Source organism: Neomonachus schauinslandi, chromosome 1 (genome assembly GCF_002201575.2).
Source record: "Neomonachus schauinslandi chromosome 1, ASM220157v2, whole genome shotgun sequence".
NCBI lineage: Eukaryota > Metazoa > Chordata > Mammalia > Carnivora > Phocidae > Neomonachus > Neomonachus schauinslandi.
In genome coordinates, this window is record NC_058403.1 from 210,303,523 (window position 1) to 210,324,709 (window position 21,187).

At 50.1% G+C, this 21,187-nt stretch overlaps 1 protein-coding gene across 6 annotated transcripts in view; it reads left to right on the forward strand.

Annotated features, from left to right (window-relative positions):
- Positions 1–233: 233 nt before the first annotated feature.
- Positions 234–21,187, forward strand: part of RANBP3 (RAN binding protein 3) — a 52,598-nt gene continuing 31,644 nt past the window's right edge. For 3 of the 6 annotated variants that reach the window (XM_044916043.1, XM_021705437.2, XM_021705438.2), the window contains exons 1-2: positions 287–324; positions 19,632–19,687. In XM_044916043.1, coding sequence (XP_044771978.1) covers positions 303–324; positions 19,632–19,687 — 78 coding nt within the window. In that variant the 5' untranslated portion in view covers positions 287–302. Of the gene's footprint in view, positions 325–19,631; positions 19,688–21,187 lie in introns of all 6 variants that reach the window. The other 3 variants (XM_021705434.1, XM_021705435.1, XM_021705436.1) reach the window with 3 other exon arrangements.

The following is a 21,187-nucleotide window of genomic DNA, read 5'->3' on the forward strand; positions in this document are numbered from 1 at the left end:
CCGCGTCGCCGCTGACGCGCGCCAGGCTCATTACGCATGCGCCCTGCGCTGCCCACGCCCCCTTGGTCGGCGGGAAAAGGAGGCGGGGGAGGGTGCAGTTAGTGCGCAGGCGCGTGCTCGGAGCTTGGCTGGGCCGGGACGGCCCGCCGGAGCGCGACTCCGCGCCGGTCTCAGCGCGCAGGCGCGAGCTCCCGGCCTCGCTCGGAGTCAGCTCGCGAAGTGCGCACGCGCGGGAGTTTCTGGCAGAAAGCAGGCGAGCCCGGGCCGGCGCGGGGCCTTGTGGGAGGGCTTAAGGAAGTAAAATGGCGGACCTGGCGAACGAAGGTAGGGGAGGCGCCGTCGGGGGCCAGCTGGCGGCCAGGGAACGGGCGGCGGGAGGCCGAGGGGCCACAAGCCTGAGGGGTGAGCACCCCGGAATGCGGGGGACCGTGTGTTCCGGGACAGCGGCCCAACGGGCCCCACAGCCGCCCCCCATTGCGTCCCCTCAGGCCGGACTCACCGGCCCGGCCCATCACTCCCGGCAGCCTCGGCCCTGCCACGGTCGGGCCAGAGGGCCTGGGAGGCCGCTGGAGCCATGGCTCTGAGGCCCTTCTGCTCCCCGGGCCAGGTCGAGGCCCGAAGGGGGCGGGAGGCGAGGCCTCAGCGCTTTGGCCTCAGATGTAAATAGACCTCCGGGCCTGGTCGTCGCCCAGCGCGCCACGCTCCCTCCTGCGCCCCCTCGTTCCCGGGGACCGGGCTTGTCCCTTTCCTCGTCCTGGCGCCGAGGAAGCCCACCCCCGAATCCTGTGGGGTTCTCATCCTACGCGGGCCCGCTCCATGCCGAGGATGGAGGACACCTGGTCTGTTCTCCACCCCCCCGAACTCGGCCCCCAGTTCCCGCCAGTTCCCCCAGATCCTTAGTGGCGACCTGAGAGTCGCGCCTCGTCTCCCTGCATTTAGGCCTGGCCGCAGGATGTGGACTGCTGAAAGCCCCGGCTGCTTTTTGGCCCTTTTTCGCTGCACTTCCAGAGAGGGAGACAGACAGGCTGTGCGAATTCCCTCCTCCCTGGAGCGCTGACATCCCACCCGAGCGTTTTTGACAAGGTTAGGGTTCTAAATCCTCTTGAGAAAGCACTCCATAAGCTGATGTCTGTTTAAATCAGTAGTGGTGTTGATATCGCGGTAGCCTCAGGACTTCCGAGGCCTATTTTTAGCTCCCTCCGTTTCTAGGTGCACAACTGTAGTTCTGGCAAGCTGTCTACCTGCCTGGTCCTCTTCCCCCATACCATGCTCCCTGCTACCAGAGGGTGTCCTGAGGTTTCCATACCGAACTGTAAGAATGCATGAATGAAATAATAACTGCCCCCACCCTGGCCGAGCGTTTGGGGGTAGTACCGTGTACCGTTCAAAGTCTTGCATCCTGTTGTCTTGTAACACTCCTCACAAAAGATCCGTGAGGTAGGTACTGTTAGCCTGTTCTCTTGGTGAGGAAACTGAGTTAGAGCGGTTAAGTTACTTGTCCAAGGCAGGTCACCCAGCTCTTGAGCAGGAGAGATGTGTGAGTTAGGTAGTCTGGCTTCAGAGCCCAGTCCCCCATACGCACACCCACACCGCCTGCCATTTTGTGCTGTATCTCTTTTACAAGATAAAGGAGCCCACCGAGGGATGAGGCATTCCAGTTTATAAGATCCAGTTCAAGGCAGGAGAGGGAGCGGATAAATGGGAATCAATGTGACATACTGTATGTATTTACAACTTGGGCGCATTTGGTTTCTGGACTTGTTGATCTTAAGAATAATACTGTCAGCTGTTTTACTAGCAAGATGGGCTTATTCAGGAGTGACAGAGAATCGCAATTTAAGACACGCAAGCACTGACAAAACCATAGGCAAGTCTCACAAGGAAGGACAGGAACATTATCTTAGGGAGAGGGGGAAAGTTGCTAGAGAACTTGTTTTGAATTGAAAGTCTGTTGGAGAAAAGCAGCAGTTCAGGGTGATGACAGTTTCTCACTGGCTAAGTTACAGGGGTAGTGGATTTCTTATAGAAGATTCAATGTACCTCCTCTGTCAGGGCCTGTAATTGATCTTTCTTTCCTGTTGATGTTTCTTCTTTTGGGGGCTATAACTGACAGTTCTCCCCCTAATTTCTGTTGCGTGGTAAGGCAACCCCTTTTGGCCTCCCTTTCTAGCCCCCCCCCCAAGTCTGCTTTAGTGAGGCTTTTCCCATTATTAATTTTCACAAACTCAAGACTCAATATATCTAACATCATAGTCAATATTTGCATTTAAATGTCTCATGGGCACGTCAAACGAAATCCCAATCTTTGCCCTCAACACCTGCCCACTCCACAGTCTTCCTCCCATTTGTAGTAAATGGCAAGTCCATTCTTTGAATTGCCCAGGTCAAAATCCTTGAGGTTACCCTTCACTCCTCTCTCTCTCTCACATGTCACAGCAAATCCTGTCAGTTCTACCTTAAAATATCTCCGGAAGTGACCACTTCTCACCACCAATGCTGGTTTCCACCACTCGGGCCTCCCTTCCATCTTTACCCATCTAACAACTCAGCCCTAGAAGGGCCCCCTTCTACTTCCCTTTCCTCCCATCACACCACTCTCTCCCTGACTTGCTCTGCTTGAACCACTCTGGTTTCCCTGGTGTCCCTTGAATGGACTCTGCACACCCTCCTTTATGCCTTTGGACCTTCCGGTTCCCCTGCCTGAAATAGTCTTCCCCCAGATATCCCTATGGCTCACTCCTTCACTTCTTCAGGTTTTTACTCAAACATTATTTATGGAGCACTTCTCTGGCCACATATTTTAAATTGGATCCCCATTCCCTGTCCCCTTTATCCTGCTTTATTTTCCTCCCCAGCACATATCATCATCTGACATGCGAAGTTTACTTGTTTGACTATCCCTCTAGAATATAAGCTCCATGAGGGCAAGGATTTCTTTCTGTCATGATCACTGATGGATTCCCTACATCTAAGCAGTGCCTGGCACAGAGTAGGTATCCAAGAAATGTTTGTGGAATGAATGAATGAATTCATCACTGAGGACCCTTATTGTGAGGTATACTTTTGAGCACAAAGGGAAAATTATGGATTCCTGTTTTCCAGGGATACCATTTCTACCATATGGGCTGACACATGAGCTTTTGATTGCTTAATTGAACGGTAAGTATAAAATAGAGAAATGGAATGGTTTATACTTAAAGTTTTTGCCTAATAAATGCCACACTCACTCAGTACTTTTGCCTCTGACACTAGTTCTGGCATAGTTGTCCTCAGGACATAAATCTTAGTGGCTTTTTGGCTTGTACAGCGTGCTGAGATGTTTAATTTATTATCTGCTATGTAAACTAGGGCTTTCTTGCCTATGCATTTTGAAGCTTTAGGGACTGCCCCATATGTGTGCTTTTCCTCCTGCTGTTTAAGCTCCAGTCAAATGCCCTCTTAGCTTCTGTTTTTCCAGAGTGGTATTCCAAGTAGTATTCCAAGCTGGTCCATCTTCACCTCCGACCCTTTTGTCTCCCTTCCCTGGGCCATTGCCACCTCTCTCTGAGTCTGAGGCAATGACTGTGCACCTGGGCTGGGCATCAGAATCACCAGGGGAGCTTTCTTAAAACCACAAAGGCTCAATCCCCACACCCTACCCATTCCAATTCTGTGAGATGTCGAGTGGGCCCTGGGCATCTGTACAGTGAGAAAGCAGCATGGGCGATTCAGATGTGCAGCCAGGATTGAGAACCATTGGCTTGAGTAGTGCAGGTTAGGTGTGCTGTGCTTGTTCACAAAGAAACGTTTCCAATTGTGTATCTAATACAGCATCTTGTTGGCCTTCGTTGCCATGGTGATCTCTTCAGGGATGGTGACAGCAACTCCCACAGCCCTTTCTTGGTACTCCTATAGTCTGTGACTTTTAAAGTCCAGTTGGAATGCTTCTCTTCTAGGAGAGAGAGAGAGAGAGAGTGTGTGTGTGTGTGTGTGTGTTTTACACTTGTGTCCAGGGATATTCTCTTCTGCTTGGCATTTTGCTATTGATATATCTCTAATTCATTAATCATCCTATCCCTGAAGTTACTCTGCATCATAGATGGATGTCAGGATTTGAATGCAGAGTTTTGTGTCTGGAAAAGATAAAGTGTATTTGAGCTATAGGATATCTTGGATTCCAGATCCCAGTGTTTAAAGATAACCACGTACATATAAATCCTTGCTGGCCTGTGGACATGGTATAAAGCAGTGTTCTCAGCTTTGGCCCTACTGACATTTTGAGCCAGATAATTCTGTTGTGAGGGCTGTCCTATGCATTGTAGGATGTTAGCAGCGTAGCACTGTCCCTAACTCTACCCACTGTATCCCAGCAGCACACACCCTCCCCTGCACCCCTACCCCAGGGGTCATGATAACTAAAAATGTCCTCAGACGTTGCAGCATGTCCCGGGGCAGGGGGTGAGGAGAACCACCCCTGGGGAAAGACCCACTGGTGTAAAGTAATGGCAGGGCACAGGCTTTGCCATGCAGAGAACTGGGTTTGTGTTTTGACTCTGTCATGTACTCTCTGAATGACTATGAGCAAATTTCTTAATGCCTTTGAGCCTCGGTTTCCTCACCAGTGAAATGAGAATCATGATAATCATGGGTATTTCATGGCTGCTGTGAGCATTGGATGAATTAATGCATATGAATTGTTTAATACCTATCTACACACACAGTAATAAACAGTCAGTAAATGGTAGCTATTTTTTACTACGGTGGACTCATCGTGGACTGGTTTGGCATTAAGTGTTCAGGAGAGAGAGAGCACAAGAAATGATTATGCATAGTGCAGGTGAATCTAGCCCACTGATGAGATGGCCCTGGGGTGAGCCATGATGGGAAGCCGCCTGGAGCTGAGCTGTCAGCCCTCCTGGGTTCTGTCTTGCCTTTCACATGATAACCTCGCCCAGGGTTCTCAGCCTTGACACTATAGACGTTTGTGGCCAGGTAATTCTTCGGCATGTGTACTGCCCCGTGCCTTGTAGGATGTTGATCAGCTTCTCTGATCTCTTCCCTCTAGATGCCAACAGCACCCTCCTCCCTCCCCCAGTCATGACAACCAAGAATGTCTGCATGGGGCACCTGGGTGACTCAGATGGTTAAGCGTCTGCCTTCGGCTCGGGGCATGATACCAGGGTCCTGGGATCCAGCCCCACATCGGGCTCCTGGCTCAGCGGGAAGCCTGCTTCTCCCTCTCCCTCTGCCTCTCCCCCTGCTCATGCTCTCTCTCTGTATCTCTGTGTCTCAAATGAATAAATAAAATCTTTAAAAAATAAAAATAAAGTAAAAAAATGCAAGAATGTCTACAGACATTGCCCAGTGTTCCTGGGGTTGGGGGGGGAGCGCAAAGTTACCCAAAGTTGAAAACCTCCCATCTAGCCTGACCAAATGTCACTCTAGAGATTTTCAAGGGTGGTTTGGCTTTTCTCAGTTTTCACCTTACTTGTTGACTTAAAACTTAATGCCTGAGAGAATGAGATACAAATGAATTGGTTGGAATCCTCAAATCACTAAATTCTCACCATCCCCTGCCATAAACTTAATTTTTAGGATGAGTGAGAGACCACTGTTTTAAAATTTGTCATGAAGTTACAGTAAACATTAACTCTGGGATTTGTTCTGAGATCAGAATGTGTACATGTGACCCTGTGGTGCCTCTTACATCTGTAGCAGATGGGCCTGGTGGTAGCTGGGTGGTGTCATGCTACCTCCGAGGCTGTAGAATCTTTACACATTTTGAAGAAAATTTAAGTTTTGGTTCTGTTGTGTAGACCGAAAAGGTCGTAGTTCTGCAAAACTTTTGGACCATGTCTTCGGCCTGCCTCTTGGTTAACTGGAAAATGGGATTACCCCAGCAGTCCTGTTACCGTCGCACATTCATTGGGTGTCAGGGCTAGTGGGGATCTGGTGTCTTTATACTATACTGTGGGGGAGTGAGAGTGAGTGGAAGCAATAGGAACGAATTGAGGTTAGAGCAGCCGAGCTCAGATGGCATTTGGAAGACTGACAGTGTGTAGGAGTGGCAAAGGGGGCATTTTAGGTACCAATTCAATTCCAGCCTAGTTAGTGAGTTCGGGCACTGAGAATAGGCCAGGGTAGAGGCCTCATCTCCTCAGAGGAGATGAGGGCCATTTGGGGGATCTGAGAAGGGCCTTTCTTCTATTATGAAGATGAGGGAGATGAGGGCCATTTGGGGGATCTGAGAAGGGCCTTCCTTCTGTTCTGAAAACCCCGAGTTAAGGCAGGCAGCAGAGGTGGCTGGTGTTAACTTGGCCCAGCCTTGGTAGCTCTCCATGGTACTTGGAAGCAATCTGGAGGCAGGTGGGTTTGCAGCGTTATCTGTTCAGGATCTAGTGGAGCTGATGGAGGTGGCAGCAAGCAGCAGGAGTTCTTTGTTTTGTTTGAAGGGGATTTGTTTTTGCCACCTATGCACATTATCCTTCCTGGGTCCCATGGAGTCTTGTTCATGGTCGGTGGGACTTTGTACGACTTGGTAGAAAACCATATAGCATAGGGCCTCAAGAGAAAAGCCCCCTGCCTGTCCACAGTTTGCTTCATCCTTGGCAATCTTGACATTCGGTGCTATTGCCTAGTACTTGTCGTGAGTCTTAGCCCTGAATGCATTCCATACTTGTTTAAGGAGCCTGTTGAGGAAAATAAAAAGTGACGCCTGGGCCACCCCATCAGTGATGGTGGCAGGAGGTCCCCAGTGTCTGTAGTTTTAAAAAGCTCCACAGATGTTTTACGACATGAAGCCAGAGTCAAAAACCACAGGCCGAAGTTGCAAACTTGCTTCAGGGGCGAGCAGATGTGTTTAATTTGGCCCATTTAGGGATTTTTGTTTGTTTTTAATTAGGAACCAACACTTAAGAATTCTGAGATTTCAGGGGGGGAAATAATCTAGGTTTCTGATTTCTCTTGGAAAGCTGGAACCAGCCTCTTCCAGTGGTCTTGTGCAGTAACAAGTCTCCAGGAATGGAGGAGCAGCTGCTGCCCTTAAGATAGACTGTGTGCCCCAAATTATAATGTTGAAGATACAGCCAACACATGAAATGCATAAGAGAGAATATTAGATGGAAATTGTAGACATACTGGTCACAAATATGTAAGATGTGTCTGCAAATAAATAAAAAGACTTGGAATGCTCAAAATAAAATAAAAAGATAGATTGTGTGCCCTCCAGGACACCCTGAGTAGTTTGGGACCTGGCCCACTTCCTTCTTTTCCAGTGCCTGCCTGACCTTGGTTGGCATTTGGGTTTCAGCCCTGTTGTACCACCTCTTAGACGCAGCTGTCTCTGCACGTTAGCAGAGAACCTCAGCGAAAAGCTTCTGACAGTCTGTAATGGATTCAGGATTCGCTGTCCTCCGACTGCTAGGCCTCAGCAGCATAGGGCAGCAGTTCTCCAGGATGGTCCAGGGGACCCTGGGAGTCCCCAAGACCTTTTCAAGGAGACTGCAAGTTTAAAACTGTTTTCATAACAATACAAAGACATTGTTTGCCCTTTTCACTCCCATTCTCTTGTGAATGGACAGTGGAGTTTTATCCAAAGGTTGTAATAGTGTGATATAGCAACAGATGGACTGCAGAAGCAGATAAGTGACTCTAGCTGTCTTGTTTTAAGCCAGACATTAAAGAGATTTGTCAAAATGCAAAATAATGCCACTATTCTCACTAATTTTTTTTGTTTTTTAAAAAGTTATTTTTCATAAAATTTATTGTTTAGCTAAGCCTTTGCTATTATTATCCTAAATAAGTTAACATTTTGGTATTTTCTTAGTTTTAATTTCTAACCTGCTAAGTATCAACAGCTGTAGCCAACAGTTACAAAAGCTCTTGGAGAGTCTCAATAATTTACAAGTGTGGAAAGCGGTCTCGAGACCAAGCAGTTTGAGAACTGCTGGCATGTGATAGTGGAGCCCCATTGTGAGGAGCCTGAGTGGAGCCTGTAGTGAGATCGGCGCGGGTTTCATCCCCATCTCTCTAGCCTGCGGGAGTTTTAACCTGGGACTGACTGGCAGGCTCCGGTTGACTACTTGGGGCGCAGTTGGAAATGCCTGGATTGATTGTCCTTGGTTTGTGTCTTACCTCTGCCACTTACTTGTCCAGGATCTTGGGCAGGATGTTGGACCTCTGTTCCTGCATCTGTAGAATGGGGAGGACGCTAATCACGTCTGAAAGTCATGTTCAGAGAGAACATTTGTCGGATAATTGACCCACTGGCATGTGCAGATATACTGTCAGTTACTAGTGGATGTTACTCTTCTGATTGGATGTCTCAGTGGAGAAAAAGCTTCTTCTGGATTATAGCTGTGTTTCTCCACCTCAGCGTTACTGACATCGGGGCTGGTGGGGGCTGTCCTGTGCATCGTAGGATGTTTAGTGGCATCCCTGGCCTCTACCCACAGGATACCAGTGCCACCCCCCTCCCCCAGTCATGACAAGGAAAAATGTCTCCAGGCATTGCCAGATGTTCCCTCAGGGGTGGAATCACCTGAATTTAAGAACCCCTGGGTTAGGAGAGTCCATTGACCCCCCAAGAGACTACATTCCCTGATCATCTGACCTGTGGTCCTAGGATGCTACACACATTTAAATACACAAAGTGTGGGGAGGGAGAGAAGAGGTGACTCACAGAAGCTAGGGGGTCACCCCAGTTTGTACTGGCTGACCCACTGGGAACTTATTTTGGTGTATAATGTGAGTAAGGCATCTAACTCAGTCTTTTTCCAAGTAATTAATGCAGAGTTTCTCAACTGCAGCATCATTAACATTTAAGGTTGGTTAGGGGACCCTCCTGTGCACTGTAGGATGTTGATCAGCATCTCTGGTCTCCATCCACTAGATGCCATTAGCAGTTCCTCTGCATTGTGATCACTGAAAATATCTCTAGACATTGCCTAGTGTCCCCAAGGGGCAGAATCACCCCTGGGGGAGAAGCACTGGGTTATGAGATTAAGTAAAACTATCCAGGAATAGATTATTTGCCAGCTGGAATTTAGGGCTCACCCTCCCAGCCTCCTGTTTCCACTGTGGCCTTTTGGCAGATAAGAAGGCATTGTGGACTTCATATCCCTGCGATGGAGGAACAGTGTTTCCATGACCTTCAGCACTGTCTCAGGTTCAATGTAAGGACCTTCAGAGAAACTCTGGGTCCAGGCCATTCCATGTCACAGGGGCTGGAGCCAAAGGCCACGTAAGCAGGGAGTCAACTGGTACAGTGCGCCTGCTTCCAGCCATAGAGCCTGGGAGCCCATGCTTATCCGTTCTAGTGGATCAGCAGCACTGACTTCATGGGCACTCGTTCTCCTCCGGAAAACTGACCCATGTTGGGCCCTGTACCTGGCTGTCACTCTCAAAGAGAAATAGGTATTTGCAGAGACAGTAGGGGTGCCTCTGCGCACACGTAGAAGGCAGGCCTTGCTTTGCGCAGTAAGTCTAAAGTGCTTTTGCTTTAGTTAAACTCCCCCAGGTTTGCCACACAGAATCTCGGGAATTCGCTGGCCCAGAATGAAGGCCTGTGTCACGTTTGAAATAGCAGAGCGAGAGTGGGGCACATGGTTCTCGAGAGTTTGGCTTTCTCAGGTCGGGAGTGTGAGGAAACAGTCTACTCTTTACTCAGAAGGGAAAGGATGTCTTGTAGCATTGATGGTGGTGGCCACTGGGTGTCTGACAGTCCAGGGCCTGGATCAGTCCTTATCAGCACCTTTGGAGGTCCCCCGCTGTTGTGGGCTTTTATTGCCAGACGAGCGGGACTTGTTTTAGTTGACCACATCTGCCCCTGAGAGAGTAAGATGGACTTTCACGGCCCCAACCTCACCTCCTGCTTTCCCCCATGTTAGCCTCTAGGTTCTTTCTGTCCATAGGACTTTCATACTTGGGATTCTCTCTGCACACTATACTCTGCCTTCACCTGCCTTACTCCTTTATGTCTGAGATTCAAATGACACCTTAGAGTGGCCATACCCACCCACTCACTCTGCAGTGCCCTTCTCTCCGTACTCTTTCCCATCACCCTGCTTTATCTTCCTTATGGCACCTATCTCTGTGTATCTTTCATCCTGTCTCCAGTGCCAGACACAGTGCCTGGCACATGGTAGGTGCTCAGTAAATCGTGCATCTGCAAGCGGGGCTTAACTGGTTGGCCTTCCATCAGATCAGGCTTGAGGGATTCTGAGCAACTGAGCATGTGAGTTGTCCCGGCATCTGGGCAGCTTTAGACGGGGCCAAATTTTGAGGCACTTACCATTGTTGGGGACCTAGGGGTTGGAGATAGTCCTTGAATCCAAGACTGATGCTTTAAGGTGGCATCAGTATTTTTGCAGTCTTCTGGGTACAATTATAATAATGATAATAATGCCCAGGTGGAATTCCTGCTGTGTGCTAGCCACCTCCCAAACACTTTGCATCATTTCATTTAATCCTCCCTAGAACTGCCTGGGGTGTAGCACCATTCCTGTTGGACTATCAGGGAACAGGGAAGGTTCCTTGAGTCGCCCAGCATCCCAGCCATAAGTGCTTGAGGCCAGTTTGAATGCCCATAAAAACCAGAGCCCACGTTTCCTCAGTTTTGGTCTGCTGCCTCAGCGGAAGTTCTGTGGTCCTTGAGATTTCCTTCCTGGGGCGGGGGGGGGGGGGGGGGGGGGGGTTGATTTCCGTTGTCTTTCCTGGAACTTTCCCCCAGTCGTCAGTCCCTTTGATTTCACCTCTTGGCTCTGCCCAGGTCGCGCCACCTAGTGGCAGAACATAAAAGTGCTGCAAAGCTGGCTCCGTGAATTTCTTACTTTCAGGTGAAATTGCTGACTTTGTAGGATTTATTTAACAAGTTTGTGGGGTTTCTCTTGGATTCAAGGCACAAAGGTGCCCAAAGCGCAGGTTCTGTCACAGCTGCTTATAGTCTGGGCGAGTGGAGCCAGGGTGGGGTGGGGGGGCAGGGATAGGAGGATTTGACTGTGGGGCCGATTTGTGTAGAAATAAAGAAGGCAGAATGGGACTTGGCCTTTAGTGGGACCTCAGGGGACCTGAGGCACCCAGCTCAGAAGTCAGACTTAGGGTCCTGGTCCCAGCTCTGCCACTTATCAGCTTTGTGACTTCAAGCAAAGCACCATCTGTCCAAGGCCTCTCTGTCTCGTTTCATGATTCACAGATCAGAGATGATAAATAATATGTACGTCACAGGGATGTGATGAGACTGGGCGTCCAAAGCAACTACCGCTGGTTCTAGTAAAGACCATTCAGCAAATGTGAGTTGCTTGTTGCTCCTCTTGTTTGAGGTATAGGGACACAGCAGTTAGAGCACTGAAAAGTGGCTTGGATTTCAGTAGGTAAAGGTAATGACAGGATGAAGAGCATTCCAGAAAGAAGTGCGTAAAATAAAAGATACCATCATCTCCAAAACTATGCCCCCTATAATCTCCCTGAGAGCAGTTGAGAGTTGCCTGGGGGAAAACATACTCGAGTACCGAAAAAGGAATTAAGGGGCCCACCACCTCTACTAGCGGGGTTGGGTGTCCATTGAGCATTCAGGACACTAAGATCAAGAGAGGCATCACCTAGCAACAGCATGTTTGAGATCACTTCCATTCTTTACCAGAGAATTAGTTTGCGAATACATTTGACACATCAATGACACATTCACCTTTGTGTTGCTGCATAGAACTGTTTATAATAATTCCTGAGAAAAGAAATGACTTGAAGGGTTGAGATAGTAAGTGTTGTAGGATTAAAGCAGTTGTCACGTCTTAACAGACTGTTATTTGTGTTGCCAAGATGCTTTCCATACTTTTTGCACAGATAAGAAGATTAAGACACATCAGCCCAGGATTAAAGCTCATTTTACACAAGTACCTTGCTGACATTTTGGTCAGGAATTCCAAGTGGCTTTCCAGATGGGGGCTGTTTCCTGGCAGGTGTTTGAGTAATCATTTAGGAGGGGAATAAACAGAACAAGCCAAGATATTCCAGATTTGCTTCTCTGTGTGTTTTCCTGAGCCTACATAGTTTCTTCTGTTTAGTTTAACGGGCAATCCTGAGAGACAAAGGTTGGAGGCAGCCACTGGGAGTGTCCGAGCTTGTTGCAGGGCAGGCCTGCCCGTAGTATTTGTGTACTTTTTACTCCTTCCACAGCGTGGAGAGAATGTGTGTGTGTTCAGCCTAGATTCTGATTATGTTCTGCAGGACATTGTGTGGTTAAAACTTTGAAAGATGGAGACAACACATGTTGTTTCACCATAGAACGTCCACATCTTGGGATGTGTCTTCATTCTGTCCTTGACAATCCTAAGGATCCGCTGTTGGCCTAATTGCACCCTTCTCGGAGGTAGAGGGTCACATGACTTGACAGCCTCAGGCCCACCCCAAAACTCATCATCATTCACCCTCTAGTGTCCTTTGTGCTTTTCTGGAATGATAACTGACAGCTGCTTTTTTCCTGATGTTACTTCTCAGAAGAAAAGAGTGTCTAGATCTTAGCTTCAAGGCCCAGCTGGGCAGAAAATGGGAGAAGGAAGCAAGCTGGAGTCCTAAGTTCCCCTTCTGGCACTTGTACGTGGATGGCAGCGTAGCTCAGATGCAGTGGAGACCTGGCCCCACCTTGGACAAGTCACTCACCCTCTGAGTCTCTTGTTTCCTTTTCTGTAAAATAAGGACGTTGGTATGACCTCTCTCCAAAAGTGATTGCGAAAAGTCAGGGAGATGAGGCATATAAAGCATGGAGTGCCTACCCAGCCCATAAATACATACTCGCTGACTGCTGGCCCAGGTAAGAAACCATCGGGCAGTTTTGGGAAACCCCATTTGGGAATGTCCTTGCTGTCAGTCACATGACACAGGCTGGGATGAGTCTAAAGCCAGGATCCCAAGACCTCTGTTATCCTGGAGGTCGAGAAGCATTCTCCTCTATCCCGGGGCCCCCTCTGGGGTCCAGGCCAGTTCCTTGCTCTCCTTCCCTTGCTTGCAGCAGGGACTCCACCTCCTGTCCTCACATCTGGTCAGCTGCCATCACCCACCCTGCCCCCAAGGGGTTCTTCTTACACTGGCTTCCGTGTAAAACATTCTTGCAGTGCCCCTTTCCTTCCTCCATTCTTGCTGCCTCAGAGATAGACACATAGGTCCTTTGCTTTTTAGGATTTTGCCACCAATCAGTCTCAGGGCAAAAAAGACACAAAACCCTGAGTCCTCGTCCCTGGCCTACTTATAGGGGTGGTCCGGGAAGCCTAGTGTTTTAGTTCTCTCAAGTGTGGGACTGTTTAAAACTCTCCTTCTCCTTTTGAGCCTCCTTACCACTATTTAAGGAGGTATTTTATGGGCTCTCCCCCTAACACAGACATCATATACCAAATTATGGATGTTACTTTTGGGTGAGGCCTTTTTGGGACTTCCCACACCTGTACCCAAGGCATCTGAGGACTTTCTCTGTGTCCTGGGGCCCCAGCTCAGTTCTGCTTTAGGAGAAGGGCCTTCCTCCTTGGAGCCCCCCGCTTCTGCCCAGAGACTTACGTTCCCTATAGGGAGAATGTAAGTGGTCCCTCGGGTCAGGAGGGAGCCTGCATATCAGGGACCCCTGCCTTCTTTGGAGCCATCTTTAACTCATTTCCTCAAGAAAGGAACTGCCTGAGTGATTGGTGCTTACCTTCCAGGAGCTTCTACACTAGACCTTGCAGGTATAAATGTACAGACCTTGGATCCAGCGAAGGGAGGGGGCGCACTCTGTTCCTATGGCCCTGGGCCTGGGTGGTCTGTTTTCCTGCCTGTCCTCGAGGGTCTGGAGTCAGCTGGTACGTTCAAGCATTAGTAAAGTTGCAGGCACACAGCAGGTGCCACCTTGGCCATCTTTGAGTTCTTCCAGGGCGCCTTGCTTTCTGCTGCCTGTTCTTCCCATTCCTGGTCACCTGGCTAAATGCTGCTGTCCTTCTGCTTAGGTGGCACCTCCCTCGAGAAGCCTTCCTGGATCCACTCCTTTTCCACTGCCTCACCAGGTTGGACGCCCCTGCTCTGCACTCTGAGTCCCTCTTGTACTTCTCCCGTGTTGCAACGTCCAACTAAAAAGTAATGTCAGCTCTTGGCAGGCAGGGGACATGTCTCTCCATGTCACCACCACACCCGAGAGGCCAGCATGAGGCCTGGCACACAGTGGGCCAAATTAATGTTATGATTGAATCTATAAGCATAGCAAGATAGGCAGCTGGGAGAGTGGTTCCCAGGCTCCACTGGGTGTAAAGTGCCTTTCAGTCAGGCCTGTGTCATCAGTGCCTCCAGGAGCAGGGCCTGCATGAGGATGGGTTAAGGGGTATGTGTGGAGAAATCCCAGACATCTGGCAGAGGTTTGAAACAAGAGCCGAAATCTGCAGCCTTTCTGTGACTGGGCTTGCCTATCTGTGTTATCATCAGGACTGCAAAGACGAGATCCAGGACAGTCCCTGGCCTTAGGGATTACAGCTGGACTGTCCCATTTTGCATCTGTACCTCACAGTTGGGTGGAGGGTGGCAGGGGACAGGAGGGAGAGCAGGCCCTGTGGGCCAGATGTCATGGGGGCTCACTCCTTTCAGCCTCTGGCCAGTGTCCTCACCCCTGCTATTTGCCTGAGGGTTGGGGGACTTTTCCTGCCTGCGGCCTGATCAGCACCTGGGATCACACTGGGGCTCAGGCTAGGTGTTGTCTGGAGTGTGTGAGCTGAGCAGGGGCATGTGGAGGAGGGTGAGGGAGGCTTTGGATGTAGCAGCAGCCACCTTGGACTTGGCGTGCAGCACCATGGAGAGCTGGGATGAGGGTGAAGCACCTCCCACGAGCCACCTAGAGGCCGGTTGTAGTTTGAGGCCACTTGGCTCTGAATCCCACCCCACATCACACACCAGCGTTGGCCACCGTCTTGCACAGAATACAGTTCTCAGGCCTCATGTCAGGGATGAGGAAAGAGGGGTTCCCTAGTCAAATAACTTTGGAGAACATTTGGTTAAACAGGTTTCTTTATTGTTGATTTTCTTAATCCTCACTGTGCAGATGTCTTGAGCCAGTGCCCCAGGAGGGCTGCTTTTTCACAAACTGATTCAATCAGAGAGCATTTTATAGGAACAAAACAAAACACGTGGTTGACAGAATCTGGATCAAATAGTTGGGGGTCTCTCTAGAAATCTCTGGTGGTAGTTTTCCCTTCACTTGTGACAGACAGACTGGGCTGGGAATTCAGGCAAGTTACAGAAGCCTCAGTGCTCTGTCCCCTGCTCATTCCCCAAACTTGGGTTTCAGCTGGCTGAGCAAAGTCTGCTTGTCCAGTGACAACCAGAAGCAGTTTGATAGGAGCCAGTTAAGAACGCCGGCTAAGGCTTCTGGGGCGAGTGTGGAGCAATCCTCCTCGGAATGGGGTGCGCTCGAGTTGTCCTTTTGTAATGTCAGTGCTAATTTGCAGCTCATGAACTTCGGTCCTCCTGGAGCCCAGCGGAAATTAAATCTGTGTGACCCTGGTGCTTTGTGTCTTTGGTGGAGAACTGACGGAAGCTCATTGCTACATTTTAGTTAGTGTGGTGTTTGGGTTTGTCATAACCGCCAAACCATCCATGAGTGAGGGTCCTGGTGGGTCCTGACCTCACCGGTCCTAGCGACATTTCATCGGCTCTGACTTCTTGTTGAGCGTCCATTATGTGTGCGGCTCTGAAGGTACCACGGTCAACATAACAGAGGCTGCGCTCTTCTGGGGCTCATGATCCAGGGGTAGATGCTGCCAGCAAGGAGATGAACAAATAACCCCCCACAAGCTCCAGGCCATGTGCACAGACACACCCATCGCTTTTTATCAGGTGTTTGACCCCAAGGTTTTCTGCCCCTGACTCCTGTTCCCCATTTTTCCTGTAGAGCCTTGCACAGAATAAGGGCTTAGTAAATATTTATGTGAGTACACAGCAGCTAGTGTACATGTGTGAGGACCTGCAGAGGGGGTTTAGTTCAAACATTTATTGGATGGTTCTTTGTGGTGTGCACTGGCTGCTGGGCTGGGGCGCAGAGCTGTTTTGATGCCGGATCCGTGGTCTCTCAGCCTCCCTGACAGGTAGCCTCGTTGTGACCCATGGTGGGGAGGAAGCCAAGAGCATGCCCTGGGGGCACCGGGGGCAGGTATGTAGCTCAAACTGGGAGCTTCCTGAAGGATACGGTGCCCGTACCTGAATGAGTGTTGGCCACAGAAGAGAAGGTGAGAATGTGTTCCGGGCAGAAGGCCAGAAGTATGACAGAAGCACGGGGCGTGCAGGGGGCAGCGGGCCTTTCGGTGCCACCATAGGGGTCAGGCCAAGGTGGCCTGTTGGAAGGAGCTCCGACCCTAGTCTTGGGGAGCGGTGCTGAGTTTTAAGTGTGGGTCTCACACCAATGGTTCTGGCTGCTGTGCGGAGGCTGGATTGAAGAGAATGAGAATAGAGGTGGAGAAAGGAGGGTCTTAACTACAGTAGTGGTGGCCTACAGGCAGGAGTTAGTGAGGGAGTCTCTGCGTGGGTCTCACCCAGAATTCCAGTTCTTCGGGAAGCTGCTTTCAGAGCTCGGACCCCATGTCCCTTCCGTGGCCTCCCGTCTGCCCCCAGCTGAGCACCGTGCCCACATGCAGTGTCACTGTTTTTCCAGCAGATGGGATTTTCCCAGCTCCGGCCTGGACCCTGCCCTGTGTCTTTGTCCTGCCCCAGGGACCCAGAGGCAGCCCGGGCTTCTCAGGTTTGCCCGAATCTCTGCAGCCCCTTCTGGGAGCCTGCAGATCAGCCGACACAAGAAAGCTGTTCCCCTACCATCCAAATGGTTCTCCCTCTGTTCTCGTCCTTTTTCAGTGGCCTTCCATCCATTTCTCCAATACCTCCTTGCCCTTACTCCTCCCTCCGTCCAGTATTTATTGATGCCAAGTACTGTTCTTGGACCACGGGGCAGCCAGGGAAACGAGGCGTTCTCCGATCTCATGGATTTGATGTCGTAGTAGGGGAGACGGCATAAACCCATAAATCCCTAGTGTATCTGGTGGTGGTACCTCCTGTGAGAGAAAGTGTCTCTGCTTCACTGTGAGGCCAGGCAAGGTTTCTTCTACAGAGTATAGTGTGTGTCTAATTAAGTCTACAGTGGCTAGGCCTCACCTCTCAAGCTGGAGTTTGTTCGAGAAAGGACAGAAACAGTTAAGACAGGCTTAAGCAAAAATCAGCATTTGTTGGCTTAACTGAAAAGTCAGTGGGGGTGGGGTTAGCTTTGAGCAGTGTCTCCAGGATTCAGTTTCCTCCTCCATCTGCAGCTCTGCTTCCCACTGGATTGACTCTGCTCCAAGGTCCCTTTTGGTGACGTGACTGCTCCCAACCCCAGGGTTACCTCCCACCAGCCCTGCTGCCCCAGCAGAAACAGAGCACCCTCTTCCCCAGGAGCTCCAACGAAAGTCCTAGACCTGAGTCTCATTCACTGTCAGCGGCCTGGCCTTACTCACATGCCATGGTGTCCCCTGGGGCAGGAGTACGAAGTACTCTCCTTTCAGACCTAGAGCCAGGGGCAAAGGAGAGATGGTCCCCTAAAGAAATGGGGGGCTGGAAGGATGCTGGGCTGGCCCAAACTCCCAGCTCCTTCCCGTGTGCCTTCACTCTTTGCAGCTGGCTGGGAGTCGAACACAGAAGTAAGCTTCAGGCCTGGATCTATAGCCCCGGATGCTGGGCTCATGGGGTGAGGGGTAGGGCTGGAAGCTCTCTGGGATTCCCCGAGGCAGAAATGGTGTGGATCAGCCGCTGCTGTCCAGAGTCCCTCCTGCACCCCTTTGCTGTCATTTATTGTCTGGCACAGGCACTTTCATTCCCTCCTTCATCTGGGGGTGACAAACAGCACCAGCCCCGGTGCGGGGAGAGGGCTGCTTAGGGAACCACGGAGGCCTCGTCGGCAAGCCTTCCGCCCCCCACCCTCCTCCCTTGTAGTGCTTTGGTCTCATACAGGTCATTTACCCCAGTGTTTGCCTTGGGTTGTGCGTGGTGAGGACTATCACAGTGAATCAGACTCAGGGACTCAGGTGCGGCATGGCTTCCGTGTGCACAGCGGAGGGAATGGCTACCATCAGTGGGCTGTTGCCCCAAAGTCAAGACCGGTATCTGTTCTACTTCTCCAAGGAGTGGGAATTTGGTGTGATGGGAGTGGCACCGTGTCCTTTTGATTGTCTCAGTCTTGGCCCTCTTTCTCCTCGGACCTCCTCCCCTCCCCGGCTTTATTGTGGGTGATCGCCATTCCCTCCTAACTGGTCTGTCCATATTGCCCCCTTCTCCAGGCTGTTCTCTCTTTGAACCTGAACCCAGCTCCTTCTACAGCACTTCCCTGAATCCTTAGCATGGTGATCATCTGCCCCCAGGATCCCTGTCACTTTTACAAGCTGTATTTTCACACCTGCCGCTCCCTTCTGGGCTCTTTTCTTTGGACTTCAGCAGCCACCTCTTCTCAGGGACATTTCCCTGACTCTAGACTAGCCGCTCTGACCAGCTCCCCACACGAGTGCACTCACAAACCAAAGATCCTCTCCCCTCCCACGGAGCAGTCCTGCTGGGTAAAGCTGTGTGCAAGTGCAGGTTCCTGGTAATCTTGGCTTCCCAGGACTGAGGGCTCCATGACAGCAGAGCGGTGCAGTGCTCCCCAAATTTGTGATCCCCCTTGCTTCCCATCCACTGTCTGCTCTCAGGACTTTGAATGCTGAAGGGGGCCCTGGGCGCACCCCATAGGATTCATGCATGGACCCAGAACCACCACACCCAACCTCAAGGCAGTGAGGCAGGCAGCATCTGGGCCTTCCCCCAGGTGAAGGTCATCCTCCTCCAGAATCCCCCAGCTGGCAGCAGGGGCTCCCCGAGCTGCCCTCCACCCAGGGGCAAGTGGCAGAGGGCTGTAGATTTGGCTGCCCCTGGATAGGAGACAAATGGGGCTGCCTGGGAATAACAGGTGGCACCACCCTGGGCTTGTCACGTGACAGAACATTCCAAAGAGTTTCTTCAACAACCACTGTGTAAGATGGACTCAGATTTTTCTCAACTCCTTAAATTCTTTTTTTTTAATGGGTAATCTCGCTTCGAGATCCAGGTGGAATGTCAGGTGACTCAACCAGGGTAAGCTCTCCAAAGAGCATGAGCTCTGTGGGCAGAGGTTGCAGTCTGGTTATCCCCAAGCCCCCGCTGGCCTAGAAGTTCAAAAAACCTAAACTAGTCTCCAGAGTTTGAAATTGGGGACATGCCCCATCTGACATCTCTGTGCCTCGTTCCTGCAAGGCCACAGTTGGTGGTGCCGAATCCGAATGGTGGCAGCGCCTTTGATGCCCCGCAGCCCCCCGCACTCCCCCCCTTCCCCGCCCAGTCACGGACATGGCTGTTCTAAGTGAGTCTTGAAACCTTTTTCTTGGTGTATAATATGCACACAGAAGAGTGCACATACCCTAACATTAGGTGTCAGATTTTCACAAACAACACGCCCACGCAGCCACTTCAAGAAACCGTTTTCTAAGTGATTTGATGTTCTTTGGAGTTACTAGTTTTATATTGGGTTTGTTTTTTGTTTTTAACCTATTACAAACAAAAGTAGCTTTGTTTACTGTATGACTATAATGTTGGGGGAAAAAAACCAGTTTTTCTTTTTGCAGAAAAACCTGCCATTGCTCCGCCCGTCTTTGTGTTTCAGAAGGATAAAGGACAAAAGGTAAGGGGCCGGTATGTTCTCTCTTCACATGTTTACTCTAATTTGTTTTCTCCCAGAGGGCTCTCCCAGGTTACATGGCCAAGGGTGCTTCTATCTTTTAAGCCTCCACGCGGAGCTTGAAGAGAAAAGGTCCTGTGGCTTTAAGTTACCATGGTGAGAGGTTAAGACGGGTGTGTGTGGAAAGGGCTCAGAAACCTTGCTTTTAACAGTGGCAGAAAGATACTTTCTAATTCCTAATGCTTCATTTTAGAAATAGTGTACATTAGAAAGAGTAGGAGAGAAAAGGTAGAAGGAAGGAGGGAGAATAATGGTGGTTAAGAGGGAAGACAGGATCTTTAAAGATTTTAGGGAGATATTCTGACCCCCAACCAACTTGGCATAAATGCATTTAGAGTAATTACTAGTTGGATTACATTATGTATTACCATCCATCTTCGTTACTCGTTGCTTCCCCCTCTTGGATTTTAAATGTCTTGGTTGCCCTGACGTTGGAAATACTTTGCCTAACTCCTAGCAGTGAGCTGGCAGCTTGTTCAAGCCCTGATCGGTGTGGCAGTAACATTCCGATGTCAGGTGCTGCCGTTTACCTAGAAGTCGTTGATTTTGTGTCTGTCCTGACAAATCAGTGTGGAAGGTCGGGATTGTGTCCAAAGTTAGTTGATGTTCTGTGATTGATGCTTCCCAAGCTTTTATGAGGATTCTGTTTGTCCAACAAATGGACAGTCTCTCCAACCTCTGCCCCAATCTTACCCATTGCAAGATTTCAGAGTGAGGGACCAAAGTGCCGCGCTGGATTCGGTGTGTTTTGAAATCCGTTTGCATCTTGTTGATAAGAACAGCATTTGAGAGAATGCTCTGGTAGATTCCCAGTCCCCCGGCAGGGTGGCCAGCTCTGAGGTTGGGGGCTGCTGGTCTGGCAAATTTGGGACTCCTGGCAGCCCAACTGCTGCTCCTAGAGCCCATCCCTCGGTCAGAGAAGAGGCCAGACTTCTGTGTGGCCCACGCTGTCCTGGACTGCGTTCCAGTACTGTGCCAGGAAGAGAGCATGTGTGTGTGCGGGGAGCCGGGGGGGGAGGTCAGGAGGAAGAAATGGCTGCCCAACACATACCCCCTTTCAGCGTACCTTCTGTGTGAGCCGGGGCTGATCTCCTAGGCTTACCCTCACATTAAACTTTCCCATTGTTAATTCTTTTGCTAAAGAAAGAATCACAACAGCCAAGGAAACATTCTTTCTATTTTGTTTTGGTTTTCCAGGTGGTATTTTCAGGACACATCAGCCTCTGCGGTCTCCTCTTCCATGGGCCCTGACCAATACATGTAACTTAATTACATGTATTTTTATCATTTGTCTTTTGGAGCTTCAGTCACTGTGAAGGAGCTGATGCATTTCTGCTAGCTTTTAGAAATGCCTGTGTTCAATTTCTGTTTTAGATATCAAAGTTGATTCAGGATTTTCTAGAATTTTGAATTTTATTATTATCGTTTGAACCACTTTTAAAG